General features: G+C 56.5%; 1 protein-coding gene across 2 annotated transcripts; it reads left to right on the forward strand.

Annotated features, from left to right (window-relative positions):
* The first annotated feature begins 5 nt into the window (after positions 1–5).
* SLC4A3 (solute carrier family 4 (anion exchanger), member 3) lies at positions 6–14,220 on the forward strand. 2 transcript variants are annotated; one of them, XM_011964677.1, is made up of 22 exons: positions 6–213; positions 583–748; positions 1,322–1,599; positions 1,746–1,861; positions 2,232–2,512; positions 4,136–4,284; positions 4,430–4,610; positions 5,041–5,176; positions 5,442–5,625; positions 6,048–6,147; positions 6,584–6,768; positions 7,437–7,662; positions 7,842–8,060; positions 8,472–8,620; positions 8,878–9,072; positions 10,079–10,309; positions 10,671–10,760; positions 11,219–11,385; positions 11,997–12,250; positions 12,695–12,864; positions 13,050–13,223; positions 13,900–14,220. In XM_011964677.1, exons 1-22 carry the CDS (start codon positions 163–165, stop codon positions 13,975–13,977), a joined length of 3,780 nt encoding a protein of 1,259 aa, XP_011820067.1. In that variant the 5' UTR covers positions 6–162; the 3' UTR covers positions 13,978–14,220. The 2 variants fall into 2 exon arrangements, with proteins under 2 accessions (XP_011820067.1, XP_011820068.1); XM_011964678.1 differs by having other exon boundaries at positions 2,313–2,512.
* Positions 14,221–21,013: the final 6,793 nt, after the last annotated feature.

Raw genomic sequence — 21,013 nt, forward strand, 5'->3', positions numbered from 1 at the left:
GGAGCGTGGATCCGGCTCCCGGGTGGGGGGCGCCAACGCAAGGAACCTGACCCCGCCCTCCTCCCCCAGGGCTCCCCGCTAGGCCCCCTCAGTGGCCCCTCCTTCTCACCCGAGTCTCGGGTCCCTTAGTGAGTGAGAGCATCCCCAGCCGCCTACCCGGCCATGGCCAACGGAGTGATCCCGCCGCCCGGGGGCGCCTCCCCCCTACCCCAGGTGACCGGCGTGCGCGGGGGCGGGGGAGAGATGGGGGAGGAGAGGGGAGGGGCCTTAGGGTGGGCTGAGGCGTCCTCTGGCAGACCCAGGGACCCACCCCACCCCCAGATCCAGGGATGAGCTGGGCTGGGGGTTATGAAGAAAGAGGGGGGCTTTTGGTATTTTCCTGATCGGTAGCCCTCTCTCTTTACAAGCTCTGGGAGCCCAGAGATGGTGGTTTCTGGGATGCTGACACAGGTCTGGGAGCAAGGGGAGGGGGCCCGATGGTGCGAGAGCCTGCTGAGGTCCCCCAACTAGGGCTTGGAGTTGGGGTGGGTGTGGGGCCTTCATGGGTCAGGGGTCCTTAGCAGAGGCTGTCTGGGCCTGCAGGTTCGGGTGCCCTTGGAGGAGCCCCCTCTAAGTCCGGACGTGGAGGAGGAGGACGATGACTTGGGGAAGACCTTGGCTGTGAGCAGGTTTGGGGACCTCATCAGCAAGCCCCCGGCCTGGGACCCTGAGAAGCCCAGCCGCAGCTACAGCGAGCGGGACTTTGAGTGTGGGTAGCCTGGGGACCCCTAGTGCGGCCGCCCTCGCCACCATCACCTTCATCGCCACCATCACCGCGCTCACCTCCGGCTTGGTCACCCAGTGCCATCCTGTGCCGGACACTGTGCTGGACTCTGTGCTGGGCCACATGCCGTGTTCAGTCATCCTGCCTCCCCCACCCATCGCCTATCCGCCTGCCAGGGGAGGTGGGCCCCAGACCAGGGGAGATCTAGGGAGTCGGGCCTGGGCCCTTCCACGGTGACCTTCCTCTTCCCCTTCAGCCCCACTCACTCCCTCCTTGTCCCACCTCGACTCCTCCAACTCCGCCTTTCCCCTCCTTGCTGTATCACGTCTCCCTTCCCAGCCCCCTTCATGACCTTCCCTGTCCATCCGCCCTCTCCTCCCACTCCACCAGACCTCATCAATGACAGGCACGTGGACACAGGTGTTGGGGGGTCATGGCCCTGGAGGAAGGACTAGGGTTCCCCTGTTTGCGGCCTTGAGCTGGAAGGTGTGTGCCCTCGGGTGGGGAGGGCCCCCGTTTCTGCTGTGGGGGCCTCAACTGGATCTCCTGCACCCCCAGTTCACCGGCACACATCCCACCACACCCACCACCCGCTCTCAGCGCGCCTGCCTCCACCCCACAAGCTGCGGCGGCTGCCCCCCACCTCTGCCCGGCACACCAGGAGAAAGAGGAAGAAGGAGAAAACCTCTGCTCCCCCCTCTGAGGGGACCCCTCCCATCCAGGAGGAGGGGGGAGCTGGAGTGGATGAGGAAGAGGAGGAAGAGGAGGAAGAGGAAGGAGAATCTGAGGCAGAACCTGTGGAGCCCCCACCCTCAGGGACCCCACAGAAGGCAAAGGTAGGGGCTTCCCTTTGGAGGGGTGGCAGGTCAGGGGTGCAGAGAGGAGGGGAGGAGCCCATGTTGGGGCTTGTGTGAGGCTGGGTAGGGTTGGGGGCTGCATGGTGGGTTGGGGCAGGGCCCCAGGGCATATTCTGTGTCTGCAGTTCTCCATTGGAAGTGACGAGGATGACAGTCCAGGCCTCCCTGGGAGGGCTGCTGTCACCAAGCCCCTGCCCTTGGTGGGCCCACGCACTGACAAGAGCCCCCAGCACTCCAGCAGGTACTGGCTGCAGCCTCTACTCAGCAGGGCCCAGCCCAGAGCCGCAGGGTCCCAAGCTCCTGGCAGTCACCTCCTTCCTGACCCTGGGGAGTGTCCCCAGCTCTGACCCTGAGAGAAGAGAAGCAGGGTGTGGGAGGGGGTTGGGGATCCTTCTCTGTCCTCGTGATTTACAAGGATGAGAGAACAAGGGGAGAGAAAAAAAGAAGAGCAGAGTGAAGAGGTTAGGAGTTCCCCGGGAGAGAGTGACAGAGTAGAGAGGATGAGGAGAAAGGTGGAGGAAAGGGGGAGCCATGGGATGGGAAGGGGGGCCCGGGTTAGCGTCCTTTCTGCCCAGGAGGGGCCTGGGTCTCATGCTCAGGGTCTACTCCAGGCCCTGCTCTGAGCTGAGGGACGGTGACGGAACCACTGACCTGGCCCTGTCAAGTCCAAGGCTGCTGTGTTGCCTCCCCAGCTCCCCCAGCCCCCGGGCCCGGGCCTCCCGAATCGCTGGGGAGAAAAGCCGGCCCTGGAGCCCATCGGCCAGTTATGACCTGCGGGAGCGACTGTGCCCAGGCAGTGCCCTGGGCAACCCGGGTGGTCCAGAGCAGCAGGTGCCCACAGATGAGGCGGAGGCCCAGATGCTGGGTTCTGCAGACCTGGACGACATGAAGAGTGAGTGAGACCTTGTGGCAGCCCCCATGGTCCACTGCGACGGACTCCCGGCCTCCGAGTGACCTTGAAGAGGCTCTGAGCTGTCCTCCACTCAGGGCTGAGTCCTCTCTGAATCCCTGTCTGCTGGGATGTGGCCAGTGTTGGGGAGCTCACTACCTCACCCAGCCACCCTCTCTGATGGCCAGAGCTGAGATTTCCTTTCCTGACACTTCACACCTCAGTCCTGATTCTGTCCTCTGAGTCACCCCTAGAAAAAGGCAGCTCTCTTTTTCACATCATTGTATCCCTCCCCAAGGCCCCTCTTCTCAGGGTGAACTCTTTGTCTCCTACCTCTTTGATCCCCTCCAAACCCAGGCCCTGAGTCTGAGCCATTGCTCTGGACCCCTGCCTCTCCCTGTGACAGGACCCCTCACTCCCATCCCACTACCCTTGGCTGGGCCTGGCTGTGATCTCGGCACATTCCTTCCATCTTATCAGTGCCCTGGTTTCTGTGCCACCTGTCATCCCCCATGGGGCTCTGTGCCCAGGCCAGGGGCATCACTGATCCCTCCTCCTCCTCGGAGCCACAGTGTGTGGGCGGGGTGGGGGGAAGGGTAGGGCTTTAAGCTCAATACGTCATGGAAAGTTGCCAGGGCCTGAGGACAGGGACGGGAACAATCCGATGGCAGCAGTAGCAGCGGGATGGGGCGGGGGAAGGGCGTGTTTACAGACCCAGGGTGGGGGCTGGATGCCGCCAGGAGTAGGCTTGTGGACGTGGGGAGTTGGGGTCGGGAGGCTGTGCCACCTTCAGCTCTGGTTGGACAGAAGCCACGCCGTCCAGGCTGCCACCTTGTAGGAGAGCCAAGGGGTCTGGCAGGGAGCAGGGGCCGAGGTTTCGGCCACCAGGAGAATGACAAGCCCACTGGAGGAGGACCCTGAGCCCAATGGGGCACTGAGCCCTGGGTCTGGGTACTCCAATAGCCAGGGCTTTGGGAGGGATCCAGCCCCCAGTCCTCGAGACTCACTGGCCTCAGAAGACTTAGAGATGTTTGTGCTGGACTTTGAGGATGGTGGCCTGTGGGAGTCCGTCAGGGGCCAGCTGGGCCCCATGGCACGGCCACCAACTTGTGAGTAACGGGGCTGCTGGCCTTTCCCTGACTGCTGCTGGCCTGGGTAGGGCAGGCAGGAGGAAGGGAGCGAAGCCGTGCCTGAGTCTGCTGGGCTGTGTACCTTCGGGGAGGGGACATGGGTGTTGAGAGAGAGGGTGCCTGGGAAGTGTTGGGGGCTCAGTGCCCCGGGACTCTGACTCAGTGCCAGTCATGGGACCCAGACAGAGAGGGAGGGGCAGTGGCCATGGCAGGGGCTGGAGGGTCTGGCTGGGGCTGTGGACTGAGCTGGGTCTACCTTTGGATTGCACCTTGGCTGGTGGTCCCAGGTGACCATGGGAAGGTCTTCCCTCTTTCTGAGCTTCAGTCTTCTTATCAATGAAATGGCCACATGGGATTATCTGGTTCCCTTCGGCATGGCCTGTAGGTGACTATAGATAGAGCTCACTAAGTAGATAGGTTGGGCAGAAGGAGCTGGGCCGTGACCCCGAGGCCCCCAGCTGGACCTGTGGGACCCCTAAACCCATCTTCTCTGCAGGTCACCGACTGGAGGACAACCCTGGTGTGCGGCGACACTTAGTGAAAAAGCCGTCCCGGACACAGGGCGGGAGGGGCAGTCCCAGTGGCCTGGCCCCCATCCTTCGCAGGAAGAAGAAGAAGAAAAAGCTGGACCGGAGACCTCATGAGGTCAGAATGCTGAGTGGGTGGGCCTGTGGCTTTCTCATGTCCCTCGGCCCTGGAGCCCTCCTCTCCTTGCCCCCCTGCCTTGCCCCATCACCGTGTTCCCCACACCTATTGGTCCCCAGGCCCTCACCTGTGGCACGTCCCCCAGGTGTTCGTGGAGCTGAACGAGCTGATGCTGGACCGCAGCCAGGAGCCCCACTGGCGGGAGACGGCCCGCTGGATCAAGTTTGAGGAGGATGTGGAGGAGGAGACAGAGCGCTGGGGGAAGCCCCACGTTGCCTCGCTCTCCTTCCGTAGCCTTCTGGAGCTCAGGAGGACCATCGCCCATGGTAGGGACTCCCAGGCCTGACCTGAGGCTGCATGCCCTCTTCAGTCTGTGCCAGGCTGCTCAGCTCCCAGGGACACTCCCTGGAGTCCTGGGCACAGGCAAGATCCCGCTGCCACCTGGGACTATGGGGTCCATTTGCTTGGGCAGCCCGTGAGCCCCGAGGGGCAGGGCTGTATCTGGTGCAAGTAGTCAGTCAACAAATGGTTTCCCCTTCCTTGTGGGGAGGGGCCGTGCCCTCGTTCCCATGCTCCATTTTCACAGCCGCTCTGTGGCTGGCCTGTGGCAATATGGAGCTGTGTGTCCGCCTGGTACATTGGGCGCTTTGCCCTTCCAGCACATTCCCATGCTTTTGGGGGGCAAGGCAGAGTGGGAGGAGATTTCTCCTGTCTGATGGGACTGTGTGCCCTCTCTGTGCCTGACTGTCCCCCTAGGAGCTGCCCTCCTGGACTTGGAGCAAACCACCCTGCCAGGCATTGCACACCTCGTGGTGGAGACCATGATTGTGTCTGACCAGATCCGGCCGGAGGACAGGGCCAGTGTCCTACGTACCCTGCTACTGAAACACAGGTGCCAGGGTTGGGTGCCTGGGAGGGGCCTGTCCAGCTCAGCTGCCGTTCCAGGAGCACAGCCTCCTCTGAGTGGCTCCCAGCCTCTGCTTGAATACCACAAGTGACAGAGAGCTCATTTCTATCTTTTGACACTTTCAATCATTAGAAAGTTTCTTCTTACACTGAGGCAGAGGGATGGAGGCCCTGACCCTCCACTACTCACCTCATGACCTCAGTCTACCATGAGCCTCTCCTCCTCACCTGCCTCACCCTGCCCCTTCCAGCCATCCCAACGATGACAAGGACAGTGGCTTCTTTCCCCGAAACCCATCGAGCTCCAGCATGAACTCGGTTCTGGGGAATCATCACCCAACCCCCAGCCATGGTCCTGATGGGGCGGTGCCTACCATGGCTGATGACCTGGGGGAGCCAGCCCCACTCTGGCCACATGACCCTGACGCCAAGGAGGTCAGTGCCCTTGCTCTAGCTTGGGCCAGGGGACTGAGAGGGTGTCCAGTTTCAGTTGAGGTCATCAATGACTTCACTGAGCGGGTTGGGAAGGTTGGGTTACTGGCATCATGCTGGGCATTGGGGGACCTAGTAGAGACCCGTATGAGGGGTCCCTGCCCTGAGACGCAGGAGCTTTGAGTGTGATGATGTGGCAGACCCACAGGAGCTGTTTAAACAAGATAAGGCTGAGGTGGTAGTAGGGGGCGTCAAGGTAGGGTTCACATCCCAGCTGGTGGCTCCCAGTGTGGGGCCACAGTGCAGTACCTGCCCACTCTGGGAGAGAGAAGCAGGTCTCAGAGCCAGGGCTGGAGCCAGGGCTGGGAGGGCCTGCCACGGCCTCCGGTCTGGGTCCCAGCCCTATTCCAGTTCTGCGTCCTCAGAAGCCCCTCCACATGCCTGGGGGAGACGGTCACCGGGGGAAAAGCCTGAAGCTGCTGGAGAAGATCCCTGAAGATGCTGAGGCCACCGTTGTGCTTGTGGGTGAGGAGGGCCGGGTGCTGCGGGCAGGGTCTGCAGCGTGTGTGTGCCTCTCCTGGGGGCCTGCTTGTCTGAGCTCTGGCCTGGAGGCCGCCTCTTCCATCTCCCTCCAGGCTCCCACTTGGCCCCTGCTCTTCCTCACAACCTGTCTTAGCCCAGCCCTTTCGTAGTCCCCTGCCTGCTTCCTGTCCAGTTTTCTGCTATCTTGGACTTGGAATTAGAAAAAAAAGCAACCCTTCTTTAATACCCTGAGTTTCCATCTGTTGGTGAATTGTAATCAATGTATAGACACACAAGTGAATAGTGCCCCTTTAGACTGGGGTTTCTTTGTGCAGTTTACAACCTGCTCAACTGTCCATGATAGCCCTAGATAGCTGCCCCAGGGCCTGCCTTGACTGCTCCCCTTTGCCCAGCGCCCTGTGCTTTCCTCTTCCCCTAGGTTGTGTGCCTTTCTTGGAGCAGCCTGCAGCAGCCTTTGTGCGGCTGAATGAGGCTGTACTCCTGGAGTCTGTGCTTGAGGTCCCTGTCCCGGTCCGCTTCCTCTTCGTGATGCTGGGGCCCAGCCACACCAGCACTGACTATCACGAGCTTGGGCGCTCCATTGCCACCCTTATGTCTGACAAGGTTGGGTGCATGCTGGCTCTCAAGGCCTCTTCTCCTAGGCCCTGCTTACCCCTGTCCCTCTCATTGTCTACAGTGGTATCCATAGAGGCAAGGGTGCTAGAGGCCCCTGGGTGGAGGCCATGCCCTGGAGAGTGGTGGGGGGAGCTGTTGGCCCAGGGGAGAAGAGAGAGCCCTGAGCTGTGGCTATGTAAGGGGCTGGTGACATACGGGGAAAAGCCCAGACCCCAGAGCTTTGGATGTGACGTGAGACTTGATCAGGAGGGCTGGATGTGCTGGTCTTTGCTGTGGCTTCTCCTGGGATTAGATAGGAGGGTCCTTTAGCCAGGGGCAATGTTCACAATATTTATCAGCCTGTAAGGTGTGGCTGATCCAGTTGGAATGGCTCTGGAAGCGTCTCCTCTGCCAGGCATTGTCCCTTTAGTTGCTGCATGTGGAAGTCTGGCATCTCCTGGGGGAATGGAGGGCACCTGGGGCTTTGGGGCAGTGGCTTGCTGGCCTGCTGGGATGGGTGTCAGTGTTCCAACAGCCAACACTGTTGGACTGGCCCAGTATCTATGGCGGAATGTCCACCCTGCCTGTAGCTCAGTGACCCAACACCTGCCTGAAGTCTCCCTCCTGGAGGCTCCCTTGGCCGTCCCTGAGGGTCCTGGCCTTCTCATTGCCCCCAGCTGTTTCATGAGGCTGCCTACCAGGCAGACGACCGGCAAGACCTCCTGAGCGCCATCAGCGAGTTCCTGGATGGCAGCATTGTGATCCCCCCGTCCGAGGTGGAGGGCCGCGACCTGCTACGCTCCGTGGCTGCCTTCCAGCGAGAGCTGCTTAGGAAGCGGCGGGAGCGTGAACAGACCAAAGTTGAGATGACCACACGGGGTGGCTACACGGCCCCTGGGAAAGGTCAGACCCTTGAGGGGAGCTGAGTGCCCCCAATACACACTCCCCCATCCCAGGGCCCTAAGGCTGTGACCCCAGCCCCGTCCTGACTCCTGGAGTCCTTTGCATCCCTGATCCCGACAGCCTGGGGCCTCCAAGCCAGAGGGAGTGGTCTGTGCCCCAGCAGCCCCTTGTCCCCCCAGAACTGTCTTTGGAGTTGGGGGGCTCCGAGGCGACCCCTGAAGATGACCCCTTGCTGCGGACGGGCTCGGTATTTGGGGGGCTCGTGCGGGATGTGAGGCGCCGGTACCCGCACTACCCCAGTGACCTGCGAGATGCGCTGCACTCCCAGTGTGTGGCCGCTGTGCTCTTCATCTACTTCGCAGCCCTCAGCCCTGCTATCACCTTCGGGGGGCTGCTGGGTAAGGGACTGGGGCTTGGGGAATTGAGGGGCTCCTCTAGTCACTATTGGTCCTAGTCTCACTTGCAGGATTCTGGGTCTGGGTGTGATTGCATTAGGGGCCAATGGTTAGATGTGCTAGCAAAGGTGTGAGCACCTTATAGAGATACTGGGTCAGGGAATCCCAGAGATCACCTTTGGGGGGCTATAAAGTGAGAGGGTGTGGGAGAGGTGTAAGGGATGGGGGATCCAGTGATCACCACTGGGGGCTAGTGGGGAGGGTCTGGGAGCAATGGGGTATGGAATGGACCCTGCCTGTCGTTCTAAGGGGCTGCTCTGCTTTTGTTGGGGGCCCCAGTTTAGGACAAGTTAGATGAGGAAGGGGGCAGATAGACAGAGCCAGGCTAGGGCCATCCTGCCCGTGCTGCCACAGGAGAGAAGACCGAGGGGCTGATGGGCGTGTCTGAGCTGATCGTGTCCACCGCTGTGCTCGGCGTCCTCTTCTCTCTGCTGGGGGCTCAGCCCCTGCTCGTGGTTGGCTTCTCTGGGCCGCTGCTTGTGTTTGAGGAAGCCTTCTTCAAGGTGAGGTGAAGCCTTGTCCTGCTCCATCCATCCTGCCCCACACTCTTCCTTACCTACATCCTGCCCCACACTCTTCCTTACCTACATCCTGCCCCACACTCTTCCTTACCTACATCCTGCCCCACACTCTTCCTTACCTAGGGGATGGGTCCCTGCATTCTCCCTCTTCCTCGGAGTTCATCCACTGCCTATTCCAGGGGGCACTGACACCCAGGGCAGGCCACCTGTGGGTAATGACCGCTTCCACCCCCACCTAGTTCTGCCGAGCCCAGGACCTGGAGTACCTCACTGGCCGGGTGTGGGTTGGCCTCTGGCTGGTGGTCTTCGTCCTTGCCCTAGTGGCCGCCGAAGGCAGCTTCCTGGTCCGCTACATCTCGCCTTTCACCCAGGAGATCTTTGCCTTCCTCATCTCACTCATTTTCATCTACGAGACCTTCTACAAGCTCTACAAGGTGGAGGTCCAGAGAGGTCTTAGGGGTGGCAGAGATGGGGGTGGACGTTGCCCTGGGGAGGACGGCATGGGAGGGGGAGGTACAGAAAACTGAGGGACAAGGAGTGGGACTGTGTTGAAAGTGAGGGGTTGTAGGGACATCCTAGGCTAGGTCTGAACTGAAGGGGAGGGAGTCAGACCCAGAGGGTGGGTGCCAGGTCACGACTCCAGGCACCTGGTTGGAGGCTTAGTAGTAAGTAATAAGGACTCACCTGCACAGGTGTGTGATGAGGAGGGAGCTGTCAGTGCTAAGGGGCTGGTTGTCCTTAGGTCATCTTTTGTAGAGGAGTGTGTGTGTGTGTGTGTGTGTGTGTGTGGTGTGAGTATGGTGTGTTGTGTGTTGTGTTTGTGTGGTATGTGGTATGTGTGTGTAGTGTGTGTGTTGTGTGTGTGTGCATGTGTGTGTGCATGTGTGTGTGCATGTGTGTGCATGTTGTGTGTGTGTGTGTGTAGTGTGTGTGGTGTGGATGTGGTATGTTGTGTTTTTTGTGTGTGTTATGTGTGTGTTGTGTTATGTGTCGTGTGTGTTGTATGTGTGGTATGTGTGTTGTGTGTGTGTGTGTGTGTGGTGTGAGTATGGTGTGTGGTGTGTGTGTTGTGTTTGTGTGGTGTGTGGTATGTTGTGTGTGTGGTGTGTGTGTTGTGTGTGGTGTGTGTGTGTGCATGTGTGTGTGCCTGTGTGTGCATGTTGTGTGTGTGTTTGTGTGTGTATATTGTGTGTGTGGTGTGGATGTGGTATGTTGTGTTTTTTGTGTGTGTTATGTGTGTGTTGTGTTATGTGTTGTGTGTGTTGTATGTGTGGTATGTGTGTGTGTTGTGTGTGTGTGTGGTGCAGCTGGATGTCCGTGCATTACTGTTGTCTGACCAGGTATTGAGGGGACACCCTCTGTCTCACAGGTATGCTGATGACGATGAAATCAGGTCACCTGCCAGGTGAGTGACAAGGTGTCCTTGTTATCCACACACAGGTGTTCACAGAGCACCCACTGCTGCCATTCTACCCCCCTGAGGGGGCCCTGGAGGGGTCCCTGGATGCTGGTCTGGAGCCGAATGGCAGTGCCCTGCCCCCCACCGAGGGCCCACCCAGCCCGAGGAACCAGCCCAATACGGCACTGCTGTCACTCATCCTCATGCTCGGGACCTTCTTCATCGCCTTCTTCCTGCGCAAGTTCAGGAACAGCCGCTTCCTGGGGGGCAAGGTGCATGGCTGCTGGGTGTGGAGTCCCCAAGAGTCCCACAATTCCTGCTTTTACTGCCAGGCTCAGCTCCCCAGAGAGGCTGCACCCCTTCCCCGATCAGCCTGTGGACCAAGACCCAGCCCAGGCAGCCCCTACCCCTTCGGAAGCCTCTTCCCTTGGTGTCGTCTTGCCCTTTGCTCAGAGAAGTCTAATCAAGACAATAGCCTCCCAGGCTGCGCTGGCACCTATGGGGTTGAGAGGCAGGTGGGAGGTCTTCTGGCTCCAGCGTGGACCCAGGCAGGGCCAGAGATGGCAAGCCCCGTGTTAGTCTGCTGACCTTGCCTCCACCTTTTGCTCCCTTCCCCGACCGGCCCCTCTCAAGGCTCGCCGCATCATCGGGGACTTTGGCATCCCTATCTCCATCCTGGTGATGGTCCTGGTGGATTACTCCATCACAGACACCTACACGCAGGTGAGGGAGCCCCAGCCTGTGGCAGCTGCTCTCACCCCAAGGCCAGGAAAGGGAGCCAACGACACACCTCCATGGGCCCTGGGGTTGGGATCAGGCCTGAACTCAGCTTTCTCAGTGGAGTGGCCGCCCTGTGGGATGGGGCTGGGGCTTCTGGCTGAGGGCCTTCCCCAGGGAGCCTGAGTGAAGAATCCAGGAGAAGCAGGTGTAGGGCTGGGAGCAGAGTGACAGGTATCCCACACAGGTCCCCTGAAGCTCTGGGGCGTAGGGAGGAGGCGCTTCACTTGCCTGCCCTCTGTTGGATCCTTGGAAGGACAGTGAGTTTTGGAGGATGCAAAACTAATTTCCCCCTAACCTGTTCACACCCCAACTCCCTGAAGTCCTGGTACTGGGGACGCAGCCTGGTGGGCTTCCCAGCATGGGGAGGCTGTGGCCCTGAACCCTGTTTTCCTGCCATGTAGAAGCTGACTGTGCCCACAGGGCTCTCAGTGACCTCTCCTGATAAGCGCTCATGGTTCATCCCACCCCTGGGCAGTGCCCGTCCTTTCCCGCCCTGGATGATGGTGGCAGCCGCTGTCCCCGCCCTCCTCGTCCTCATCCTGATCTTCATGGAGACACAGATCACGGCGTGAGAGAGATGGGAGGAGGAGGTGGGAGGGACGAGGCCAGGCTCCTTGGCTCCTTGGCTTGGTTTCAGGGTTATGGCGGGGACATCATTATCAGTATCAGGGTGCCGGGAGGGTGGGAGCTGGTGGCAAGCCTTGAGGAAGAGAGTGTATGTGGAGAAGCTGGCAGGGGTGAGGAGGAGGTGGGGGAGGAGCAGAGAGCAGTGGCATCCGGGGCAGGGGCATGGTTTCCCCGTGATGGTTTGATGTGACATCTATCTGTTGCCACCACTCTTTGCAGGGTGGCACTTGACAGTGCTCAGAACACTCTAGCAGTCTAAGCTTGCACCCAGGGATGCTCACATGTATCTAATTTTGGTTAAACCACAATAACGTGGTAAGATCTGGCATCTGGCTTTTGTGGTGTTTTAAATATTCACAGTGTGAGAATTTGGCTCACATTTGCTTCAATGTGAGAACTTCAATTTGGGAACTTGAAAGAAGCAGCTGGCAGTCCTGGGGAGAACTGTAGTCTGCACGTCCTCCCCCTACCATCTCGTCTGTGTGTATGCCTGTCTCTGTCCCCTGCCCCTGCCGGGCCAGCCACACCCCCCTTCCCACCTTCTCCCTGCAGGCTTATTGTCAGCCAGAAGGCGCGGAGGCTGCTCAAGGGCTCTGGTTTCCACCTGGACCTGCTCCTCATTGGCTCCCTTGGGGGGCTTTGTGGACTGTTTGGGTTGCCCTGGCTCACAGCTGCCACGGTCCGCTCTGTCACCCATGTCAATGCGTTGACAGTGATGCGTACTGCCATCGCGCCTGGTGACAAGCCCCAGATCCAGGAGGTGCGGGAGCAGCGGGTCACTGGTGTGCTCATCGCCAGCCTCGTGGGTGAGAGCCTGCCTCCACCCTGCACACCCCCTTCCTTGGGCCCCATGGCCTTACATCCTCTCTATCCCAGGCTTGACTCTGAATCGCCCAGTGTGCTGTGTGTTGCCCTTGATCTGACTCCCAAACCTGCTTCCCAACACTCCCCTAGCCGCTTCCTCCCGGAGTCCTTCCCTGGCTCTCTGTCCTGCCCCCTCTTCTCTTGTTCATGGTGATAAAGCCAAGCTGATTGGTCCAGTGGGTCCATGTTGCCTCCCCACCAGGCCTGTCCTTCTTTCTGGGGGCCGTCTGAGGAGTCAGGCGGGTCTGTGTCACCTCCTTCAGGCCTGTCCATCCTCTCCCGGGGGCTGTCTGAGGGGTCAGGCAGATCCGTGTCACCTCTTCCAGGCCTGTCCATCCTCCCGGGGGCTGTCTGAGAGTCAGGCGGGTCTGTGTCACCTCCTCCAGGCTTGTCCATCGTCATGGGGGCTGTGCTGCGTCGGATCCCATTGGCTGTGCTCTTTGGGATCTTCCTGTACATGGGGGTCACGTCCCTGTCTGGTATCCAGCTGTCCCAGCGTCTGTTGCTCATCCTCATGCCAGCAAAGCACCATCCTGAGCAGCCCTATGTGACCAAGGTAGGGCCAGGAAGCATGGGGGTGGGGCAGTGGGGTGATAGGAAGGGGATCCAGAGGGATCTGGGAGCATCGATGGACGGGATGAATATGAAGGAGAAAGTGGGACCTGGGAGCCAAATTCCCCATGATACGGGTGGGAGCAGGCCGGGATGCTGTGCACCGAGGCCCACCGGCTGCTCCCACAGGTGAGGACGTGGCGGATGCACCTGTTCACCTGCATCCAGCTGGGCTGCATCGCACTGCTCTGGGTGGTCAAGTCCACGGCGGCCTCACTCGCCTTTCCCTTCCTGCTGCTGCTCACGGTGCCTCTGAGGCATTGCCTTCTGCCCCGGCTCTTCCAGGACAGGGAGCTGCAGGCGGTAAGGGGGTGGTGGTTTGGGGAACCAGTATGAGGGCAAATGGGCACTGGGTTCCAATCTCTGTTTGGCCACCCACTAGTTGTGTTAGTTGTGAAACTTGTGTTGCAAGTTATCTCACCTTCCGAAATCTTATTTTCACCTGTATTATAGGGGTAATCATAGATCCTACCTTATAGGACTGTTGGGAGGGTCAAGTGCTAGTCCAGGTAAAGGCCTCCGGATGGTGGTTTTGTACGGGAGTAGGCACGGGGCTGCTGCACACAGCTGTGCAGGTGGTGCCTGACCAGAAACACCCAGCTGAGAGGCTACAGGGTTGATGTGGCACTGGCGTTCACCCTGAGCCCTGTTTTTGTCAACTAGAGGAAAAGGCATCTTTTTGCAATTCATCCATACTCAAACATGGTGTACAAAGGTACCACAGCAACTAGAAGTGGCTTCAGGAAAGAGCTTCATAATAATAATCATTATTATTATCACCAGGAGGGGCCTGGTATCTGATCTGGGAGGTGACCTGAAGGCTTTGGCCAAGGGCAATGCAGCCATCCAGGGTCATGGTACTTGCAGAGAGGCTCAGGAAAGGTCGGGGAGCAGGGAGGACTGCAGGTTGGAGGAGCTGGAAAATGGGAGGGGATGAGCATGCTTCCCTGCCTTCCCCAACCTTCTGTTCCCTCTGCAGCTGGACTCGGAAGATGCTGAACCAAACTTCGATGAGGATGGCCAGGATGAGTACAATGAGCTGCACATGCCAGTGTGACCCTGGAAGACAGTGTCCCTCAGAGACCCCAAGACCTTAGGGATTGACATCTGGGCCTCAGGTAGAGCCCAGCCCCGGGCCGGGGGGCTCCTCAGGACCCAGAGATGTGCCTGGAACCACTCCTGATGCCATGGCTAGAGTGGCCCCCATGACTTCTGCCCGGGGCGTTGACCTCGCCTCACCTTTCACAGACCAGACCGGCACAGGCTTTGAGCTCATTATAACCACACTCCTTGTCTCGTGTCTGCCTCACTTTCTTGGTTCCATCTTTGGTTTCTCAGGTCATACTTATCCATTTGGAATTGGAAGAATTCTATTTTCAGGGTCATCAAAACCAGGGAGAGGTTTGAGTCAAGGACAGAGTCCTTGGGAGAAAAAGAGAGAATCAAGACTGCAGAAGGCCAGAGCTGGGCCTTATCATCACCCCCCAGGCCCCCTCAAGTGCGACCGAGGAGCGGGCAGTGGGGGTGGGGGCACTCAAGGTCTGCTCAAGGTCACATGCCCATGAATCCAGCTCCTGCTTAGCAAGAGGGAGAACCGGGGAGGGGAGAGGGAGAAAGTTGCTCCAGTGTAGCCACTGGGGAAATCAGAGGCTGCGGGGCCACAGAAGGAATGGAAAATGTCTCTCTTCTTTTCTTGATCTCTGGCCTTGGGAGGAGCAGAGATAGCAGCCCAATCCCCTAGACGCCAGGGTGGTGCCGGATTTGGGGACCCTGGACCATTTTAGATTCTACTGTTTTAGAGAGCCAGTTCTGGGATTCCTGAGGCCACTCCTTGTGCAACAGTGTCAGTTTTGCCAGAAATAAGCTGGCAGACTTGAGGGGAGCAGGATACCATTGCGTCATAGTTGCTAGGCAACCCCCAGCCTGAAGGAGCGCATCGTCCCCCGTTGCCCTCTGGTGGCTACTCTCGCGTGCTGCAGGCTCTGTCCCGGCTGAGGAATAGCAGCACTGCCACCTGGTGGATCCGCGGAGCTCAGAGAGTCCATTCAAGCTCATCTAGTTCCTCCCGAGGAGACCAGCCCGGACAGGCACGTTCCGTGGTCTGCAGCTCTGGGCAGCTCAGAGCTTCTGAGGCCGGGGATCCCTCAGCCCCTAGCAATTTCCTCCGGAGCTGGTGCTGCTGCTTTCTTCTCTTTTTCCAATTTTGCTCCCCGATGTGCTGAACTCCTATCAACTCCAGTGGCGAAGGCACCAGGCTCAAGAGGTGGGAAAAGAGACCCAGACTAGCAAACGAGACATGGGGTTTTACTGGGTCTTACATACAGGGGAGAGAGTCCAGCGGTGGTGAGCGGGGGCAGGAGGAACCACAACCGCTTGCAAAAAGCAGTTTCTGTAGCATTTCCACTTAGCACCTTCCCCCTAACAACCTCCACCTGGGGATCTTCATTCAACCCAGACTTGGGCCTGGACCTTTACCTTTATGGCTGTGTTCCACAGCCCGGGGGCTCAGATGTTTCTCGTAGACAAGGAAGGACTCTCCAGGTTGGCGACTCCTGGATTCCCTAGCTTGGAACATACATTCAGGTGCGCCTGCCACACAGGGCCATTCTCAGGCTGTGCTTAAGTTCCTGCCGTCAGGTGCGGTTATCATACACTCCCAGGTTCAGGCCAACAGCTGGTGCCCCGAAACTGGTCAGGAGAGAAGGGACAGGCCACCGTGAGGCTGTTTGTTGTGTTCCTAAGGAAAAGAAGAGCCCTCCAGATGCCCTGGATTATTGTCCGGGTGTAAGCATTTTATTCCTGTTCACCTAGGCTCCCTGGGTCTCTGGTGCCATGTGGCCTCTAACTACATTTAGCCTCTCCCCTGGTGTATATGAGGACAAGATTCCTTTTCCTTTAGATTGGCCAAGGCTGGGTGGAATTTCAAAAGAACTTTGCCAAGGAACGAAGTCAAGGTCAAACGCAAAACCTAGAAGGGACCAGTGCAGAGAAGATTCTAAACACAGATGGCAGGGGCCACTCAGACAAGTTTGGTGGAGAGGCTTTGCACGTGAGGACCCTGGTTCCTTCCCAGAGTCCTGCTTCTCCTTGCCAGCCTGGATGCGGTCAGGTTCCCCTGTTTGGTCTCGGGGATTCCTAGACCCCACAGGAAGGAACTGCACTTTTTCCAGCCCCTGCAAGGAAATGTCAGTGTGGGTCTAGAAAGCTGGATTCCTCACTGGACACAGATGGTGTCAGTCATCTCTGCTTGGCAAATAGCTGCAAACTGTGGGTGTTCCTCCACTGCGAAATGCAGAGGGGCGGGGCCTTCTGACACGGGGAATGAGTCCTGGTCCTGGCTGGTGGGTCAGGGTGGGCTCCAGCAAAGCTGGGGCTTGAGGTTTCGGAGCAATAGGCGAAAAAGCTTCAGTGACAGCCAGTGATAATCGCTTGTCACCCTGGCAGCGTTACTCATTTAAAGACGACCACATCCATACCAAGGGAGGGCAGCCGTCGTTTAGGAAGGGCAGGAGGCCAGGGTTAGCTAACATTCTGAGCTCACCCAACACACTCAGGGTGACCATGGAGGATTGAGAAGACCCAGGACGCTGCGGCAACCAAAATGGCTGCCAGGGATGCAGACCCAGGGGGATAGGAGAGGAAAGAGAGACCCAGCTTGGGTGTGTGACACAGGGGACACCAGACACACGGCAAACCCATAGAAAGGCAATGGGCCTGGCCTGGGGCTTGGCTGGTCAGAGAGCGTGTCATTTGGGGACATTCAGAGTTTGTCCTGAAGCCCTTTGTAGCCCTGGTGTTTCCTCCTCTGACTTTCTCTTCACCGGGCCTCTGACCTTCCCCTCTTGGAGTGCTGGGGCCCTCAACTCCGGCCCTGTTCAAGATGCAGAGGAGAGTTAGTGGAGGGGAGCCCCAGCCAGCCCTGATGGCCCAGCTCTGGGGGGTAGGACAGGACAGTTACTAAAAAGGGGACAAAAGCCATTGTATTTTTGAACATCCGGCCTCTCTGCCATCTGCTCTGGACTGGAAGTGGCTTTGGGAACGTGCACGTGCACCAGCCCTTCAGTAAGGACATCCAGCCTGTCGCCATTTCCCCCTCCCCTTACTGCTTTCTGAGTGGGGTTATGGCCACATCTTGGGCAGCTGCCTAAAGCTTTTATTATCCCCGGACAAGTTCAGGCCCACTTCAGGCCCTGAGGAGTGCTAGCTCATTCTTTTACTTTGGGCAAAGAGGGCGGCTGTCACTTTCTTGTTCATGCTGAGGATTCGGCTCACTCAAGATATCTGATGCCCTTGTGACAGCGTCTGGCTGTCAGAGCTCATAGACCATCTGCTGGGATTGCCCTGGGCCCCTCCTTTAGGGCACAGAACGTGGCAATAATGTGTCCTATTTGGCAGCCTGCGTGACATTTCTTCTTGTATCTTATCAGGTGACTCAAATAATGATCATGCCTGTTGACACTTGGAACTCTCAAAGGGAATTCTGAGCAGCAAAGGAAAGGTGACACAGAACTCAAGGGCACCTGCGCCGAGCACTGCCCGTGCAGCTTGCGATTAAGCCATTGCCGAAAACAACAATAAAACAGATTTTGGGCAAGCAGGGAGTGGTGGATTGAATCCAGTGTGGCAAAAAAGGAAATGCAAAGTGAGGAATGTAGTTTTCAGATAAATAAATTATATAATTGTGATTCACCACTTGTGCAAAGAGCAGACTCCAGTGTTTGTAGGATTTATGTTCTGGAAGGAAGATTTAATATTTGAGCCTGCTGCTGAGATTATTTTTAATTTTGTTGGAACTGTTTCTTTTTACTGAACAATGCTTTATTAAGTGCTGACTAAGCGGACAGCCACTGGGATGTTCTCTGGATGGTGGATGAGTCATAGTTGAATTTGGGAGATGGGGAGGAGGAGCAGGGAGCTCTTTAATGCCTGCAATTCTAGGGACAGGGCTCAGTACCATGGGAGAGGAGGGACAAAGAGGAGGTGGGGCACAGCTGGTGATGAGGAAGGGGCTGGGAACAAGGGCTCAGAGCTGGTAGGAAGGTGGGGGTGAGGGGAGCATGGAGAAGGGTGCAAAACCAGGCTTTCATTTGCGAGTCCCTAAGCATCCCCTGCCACGCCTCCTCTGTCACTGCATGCCCATTGCGTGTTCTTGTCTGTCTCCTTCTAGGCTGTGAGATGGGCAGAGACCTGGCCTGAGTCTCCTTTGTACTCCTAATGCCTCCTACAGTGCCTGGTCACAGGGGTGCATGGAGGGCAAGGGGGTGAGCTGGTGGCAGAGAAAGAAGGACCAAGAGGTCGCAGACTCCACCACATTTAGATCCAGTGAGCAGTGCATGCTCGTCTGTGATAACTGGTTATCGGAAGAGAGACCATAGCGGTCCTTGGGCTCTAGGGCCACCAGAGAGCTCATGCAGCTTTTCCAGGCTTGGGAGAGAGCAGGTGGGTTGGGGGAGCTTAGGAAGGAGACATTCTCAGGAAGTGGTGTCTCTTCCAGGGACATCCTGCCTAGACTGTAAGGCCTAGAGCAGCTGGTCAGGATATCAGGCTCTTGAGATAGGTGGAATTTTCCCACGAATGTGGCCCACACAGCAAACAACATTTTTAACTTCATTTTTAAAATTATTTTTATTTCAGTAGGTTTTGGGGAACAGGTGGTGTTTGGTTACGTGGATAACTTCTTGAGTGGTGATTCCTGAGCTTCCGGTGCACCCATCACCCGAGCAATATACACTGTACCCAATCAGCAAACAACATTTTAAAATAACCAAGTTGTGTCAACAAATACAAAGCAGCAAGTCCTCAAAACTACTGAAAAGAACCCAGAACTGGGGAACGTTTCTCTGAGATCAAAGGAGTCCCCAGGCAGTGTTTCCCCAAGTGGGGAAGAATACCAGTAGTGGTGCGTGAGACGATTGTAGATGGGGTTTTGATAGTTTAGCTGTCACAGTTATATATTTTCATGTGTTTTAGAAAAAAACATAATGAGTACTTGAGCCCCATAATTTTGCAGACAGTATTGTGTAGGATAAGTCTAAATACATATGTTAAAAATAGTGAATTGATTTAAAGGAAAAATACTAAGTTTATAACTGCACAGTTAGTAGGCATATGATATGGTTTGGATCTGTGTTCCTGCCCAAATCTCGTGTTGAATTGCAATCCCCAGTGTTGGAGGTGGGGCCTGGTGAGAGGTTATTGGATGATGGCATCAGATTGCCCCTTGGTGCTCTTGCGATAGTGAGTGAGGTTTCATGAGATCTGGTCATTTAAAAGTTTGTTGCACCTCCCCTCTCTCTCTTGCCCCTGCTCTGGCCATGTAAGACATGTCTGCTTCTCCTTCACCTTCTACTATGGCTGTAAGTTTCCTGAGGCCTCCCCGGAAGCAGAGCCTCTGTGTTTCCTGTAACAACCTGCAGAATCGTGAGCCAATTAAACCTCTTTTCTTTAGAGATTACCCAGTTCCAGGTATTTCTTTTTTTTTTTTTTTTTGATACGGAGTCTCACTTTGTCACCCAGGCTGGAGTGCAGTGGTGTGATCTCAGCTCACTGCAACCTCTGCCTCCTGGGTTCAAGCAATTCTCGTGTCTCAGCCTCCCGAGTAGCTGGGATTACAGGTACGTGCCACCATGCCTGGCTAATTTTTGTATTTTTAGTAAAGATGGGGTTTTGCTGTGATGGCCAGGCTGGTTTTGAACTCCTGACCTCAGGTGATCCATCCACCTTGGCCTCCCAAAGTGCTAGGATTATAGGCATGAGCCACTGCACCTGGCCCCAGTTTCAGGTATTTCTTTATAGCAGTGCAAGAATGGACTAATGGAGCATACACAGCAAGAAATTGTGACAATGCCAGGGAAAGGACTAAAATATCAGAAATCATTGCTTCAAGCCAGAGGACCTTAACTTTGGCTAAGCACTGGAATCACCTGGAGTGTTTCAAAACATATCAGTGTCTGAACCTCATCTCTACAGGTTCACACTGGTATTAAATTAAATTAATTAATTTTTATTTTTTGTAGAAATAGGGTCTCACTATGTTGTCCAGGCTGGTCTTGAACTGAGCTCAACTGATTCTCCAGCCTTGGCCCCCCAAAGTACAGGGATTACAGGTGTGAGCCACCGTGTCAGGCTCACACTGGTATTTTATTTAACATTCCCCTCCCCCTGCCTTTCCCTCAAAACCCCAGAGATTCTAATATGGAGTCAGGGTTTGAGAACCATTGTCCTAAACCAATATATTCTTTCTTATGGTTGATTTCCACCACGATTTCCACTGTGGTTGAAAGTTATTTCTTATTATTGCTTCTCCTTGATATGGAAATGCAAACACACAGTATGCATATTTATTTTAGAAAGTAAGCTTGAGGGCAGGACCCGTGCCTATTTCTATTCTGTTTATCAACCAACAGAAAGTGCTGCACATAAATGCATGGACTTAGGGAGGGGAACAACACACACCGGGGCCTGTCAGGTTGGTGGTGGGTGAGGGGAGGAAGAGCATCAGGACAAATAGCTAATGCATTAGGTGACGGGTTGATAGGTGCAGCAAACCACCATGACACACGTACACCTATGTAACAGACCTGCACGTTCTGCACATGTATTCTGAAACTTAAAGTTAAAAAAAAAAAAAGAAAGGGCCGCACGTAGCACATTCTAATGTTTAGGCTGCTTGGTTGGGGCTGTGATCTGTGAGCACCTCTCTTGCTTTGCTGGCTTTGCTGTTGTTGATGGCATTGCAGTTGGGTGGCCAGAACATGGGGACTGGCAGTTGGGAATCCTTGGTTCTGGCCTCACTCAGTCACTAACTGGACTTTGGCTAAGTTGCCTCATCTTTCTGAGAGATTAGGAATTTGGCTCCAGCACCTCCTTCATAGACTTTGTTCTTTCAACAGACTCTGATCACTGCAGTGCTTGCTCAGGAAGCAGGGGGTTCAGGAGAGGGGAAGCAGTGGCTGTAGTGCTATAGGAACCCCCAAATAATCTCTCAGCAGAATTACTAGGCTTAGGAACTTTCTCCTTTAGTTTCGCCAGGTCAAAAGGTACGTAGATCCTGGGGGAGTCCATTTTTGCATTCCTAGGGGAATCAGGAACTC

The sequence above is a fragment of the Mandrillus leucophaeus genome, unplaced genomic scaffold (genome assembly GCF_000951045.1).
Source record: "Mandrillus leucophaeus isolate KB7577 unplaced genomic scaffold, Mleu.le_1.0 Scaffold70, whole genome shotgun sequence".
Lineage (NCBI taxonomy): Eukaryota > Metazoa > Chordata > Mammalia > Primates > Cercopithecidae > Mandrillus > Mandrillus leucophaeus.

Coding starts and splice junctions, on each gene's coding strand:
- SLC4A3 (XM_011964677.1), top strand. CDS start 163: ATGGCCAACGGAGTGATCCCGCCGCCCGGGGGCGCCTCCCCCCTACCC. Junction 5,626..6,047: donor ATGACCCTGACGCCAAGGAG/GTCAGTGCCCTT, acceptor CTGCGTCCTCAG/AAGCCCCTCCACATGCCTGG. Junction 12,251..12,694: donor GCTCATCGCCAGCCTCGTGG/GTGAGAGCCTGC, acceptor CACCTCCTCCAG/GCTTGTCCATCGTCATGGGG.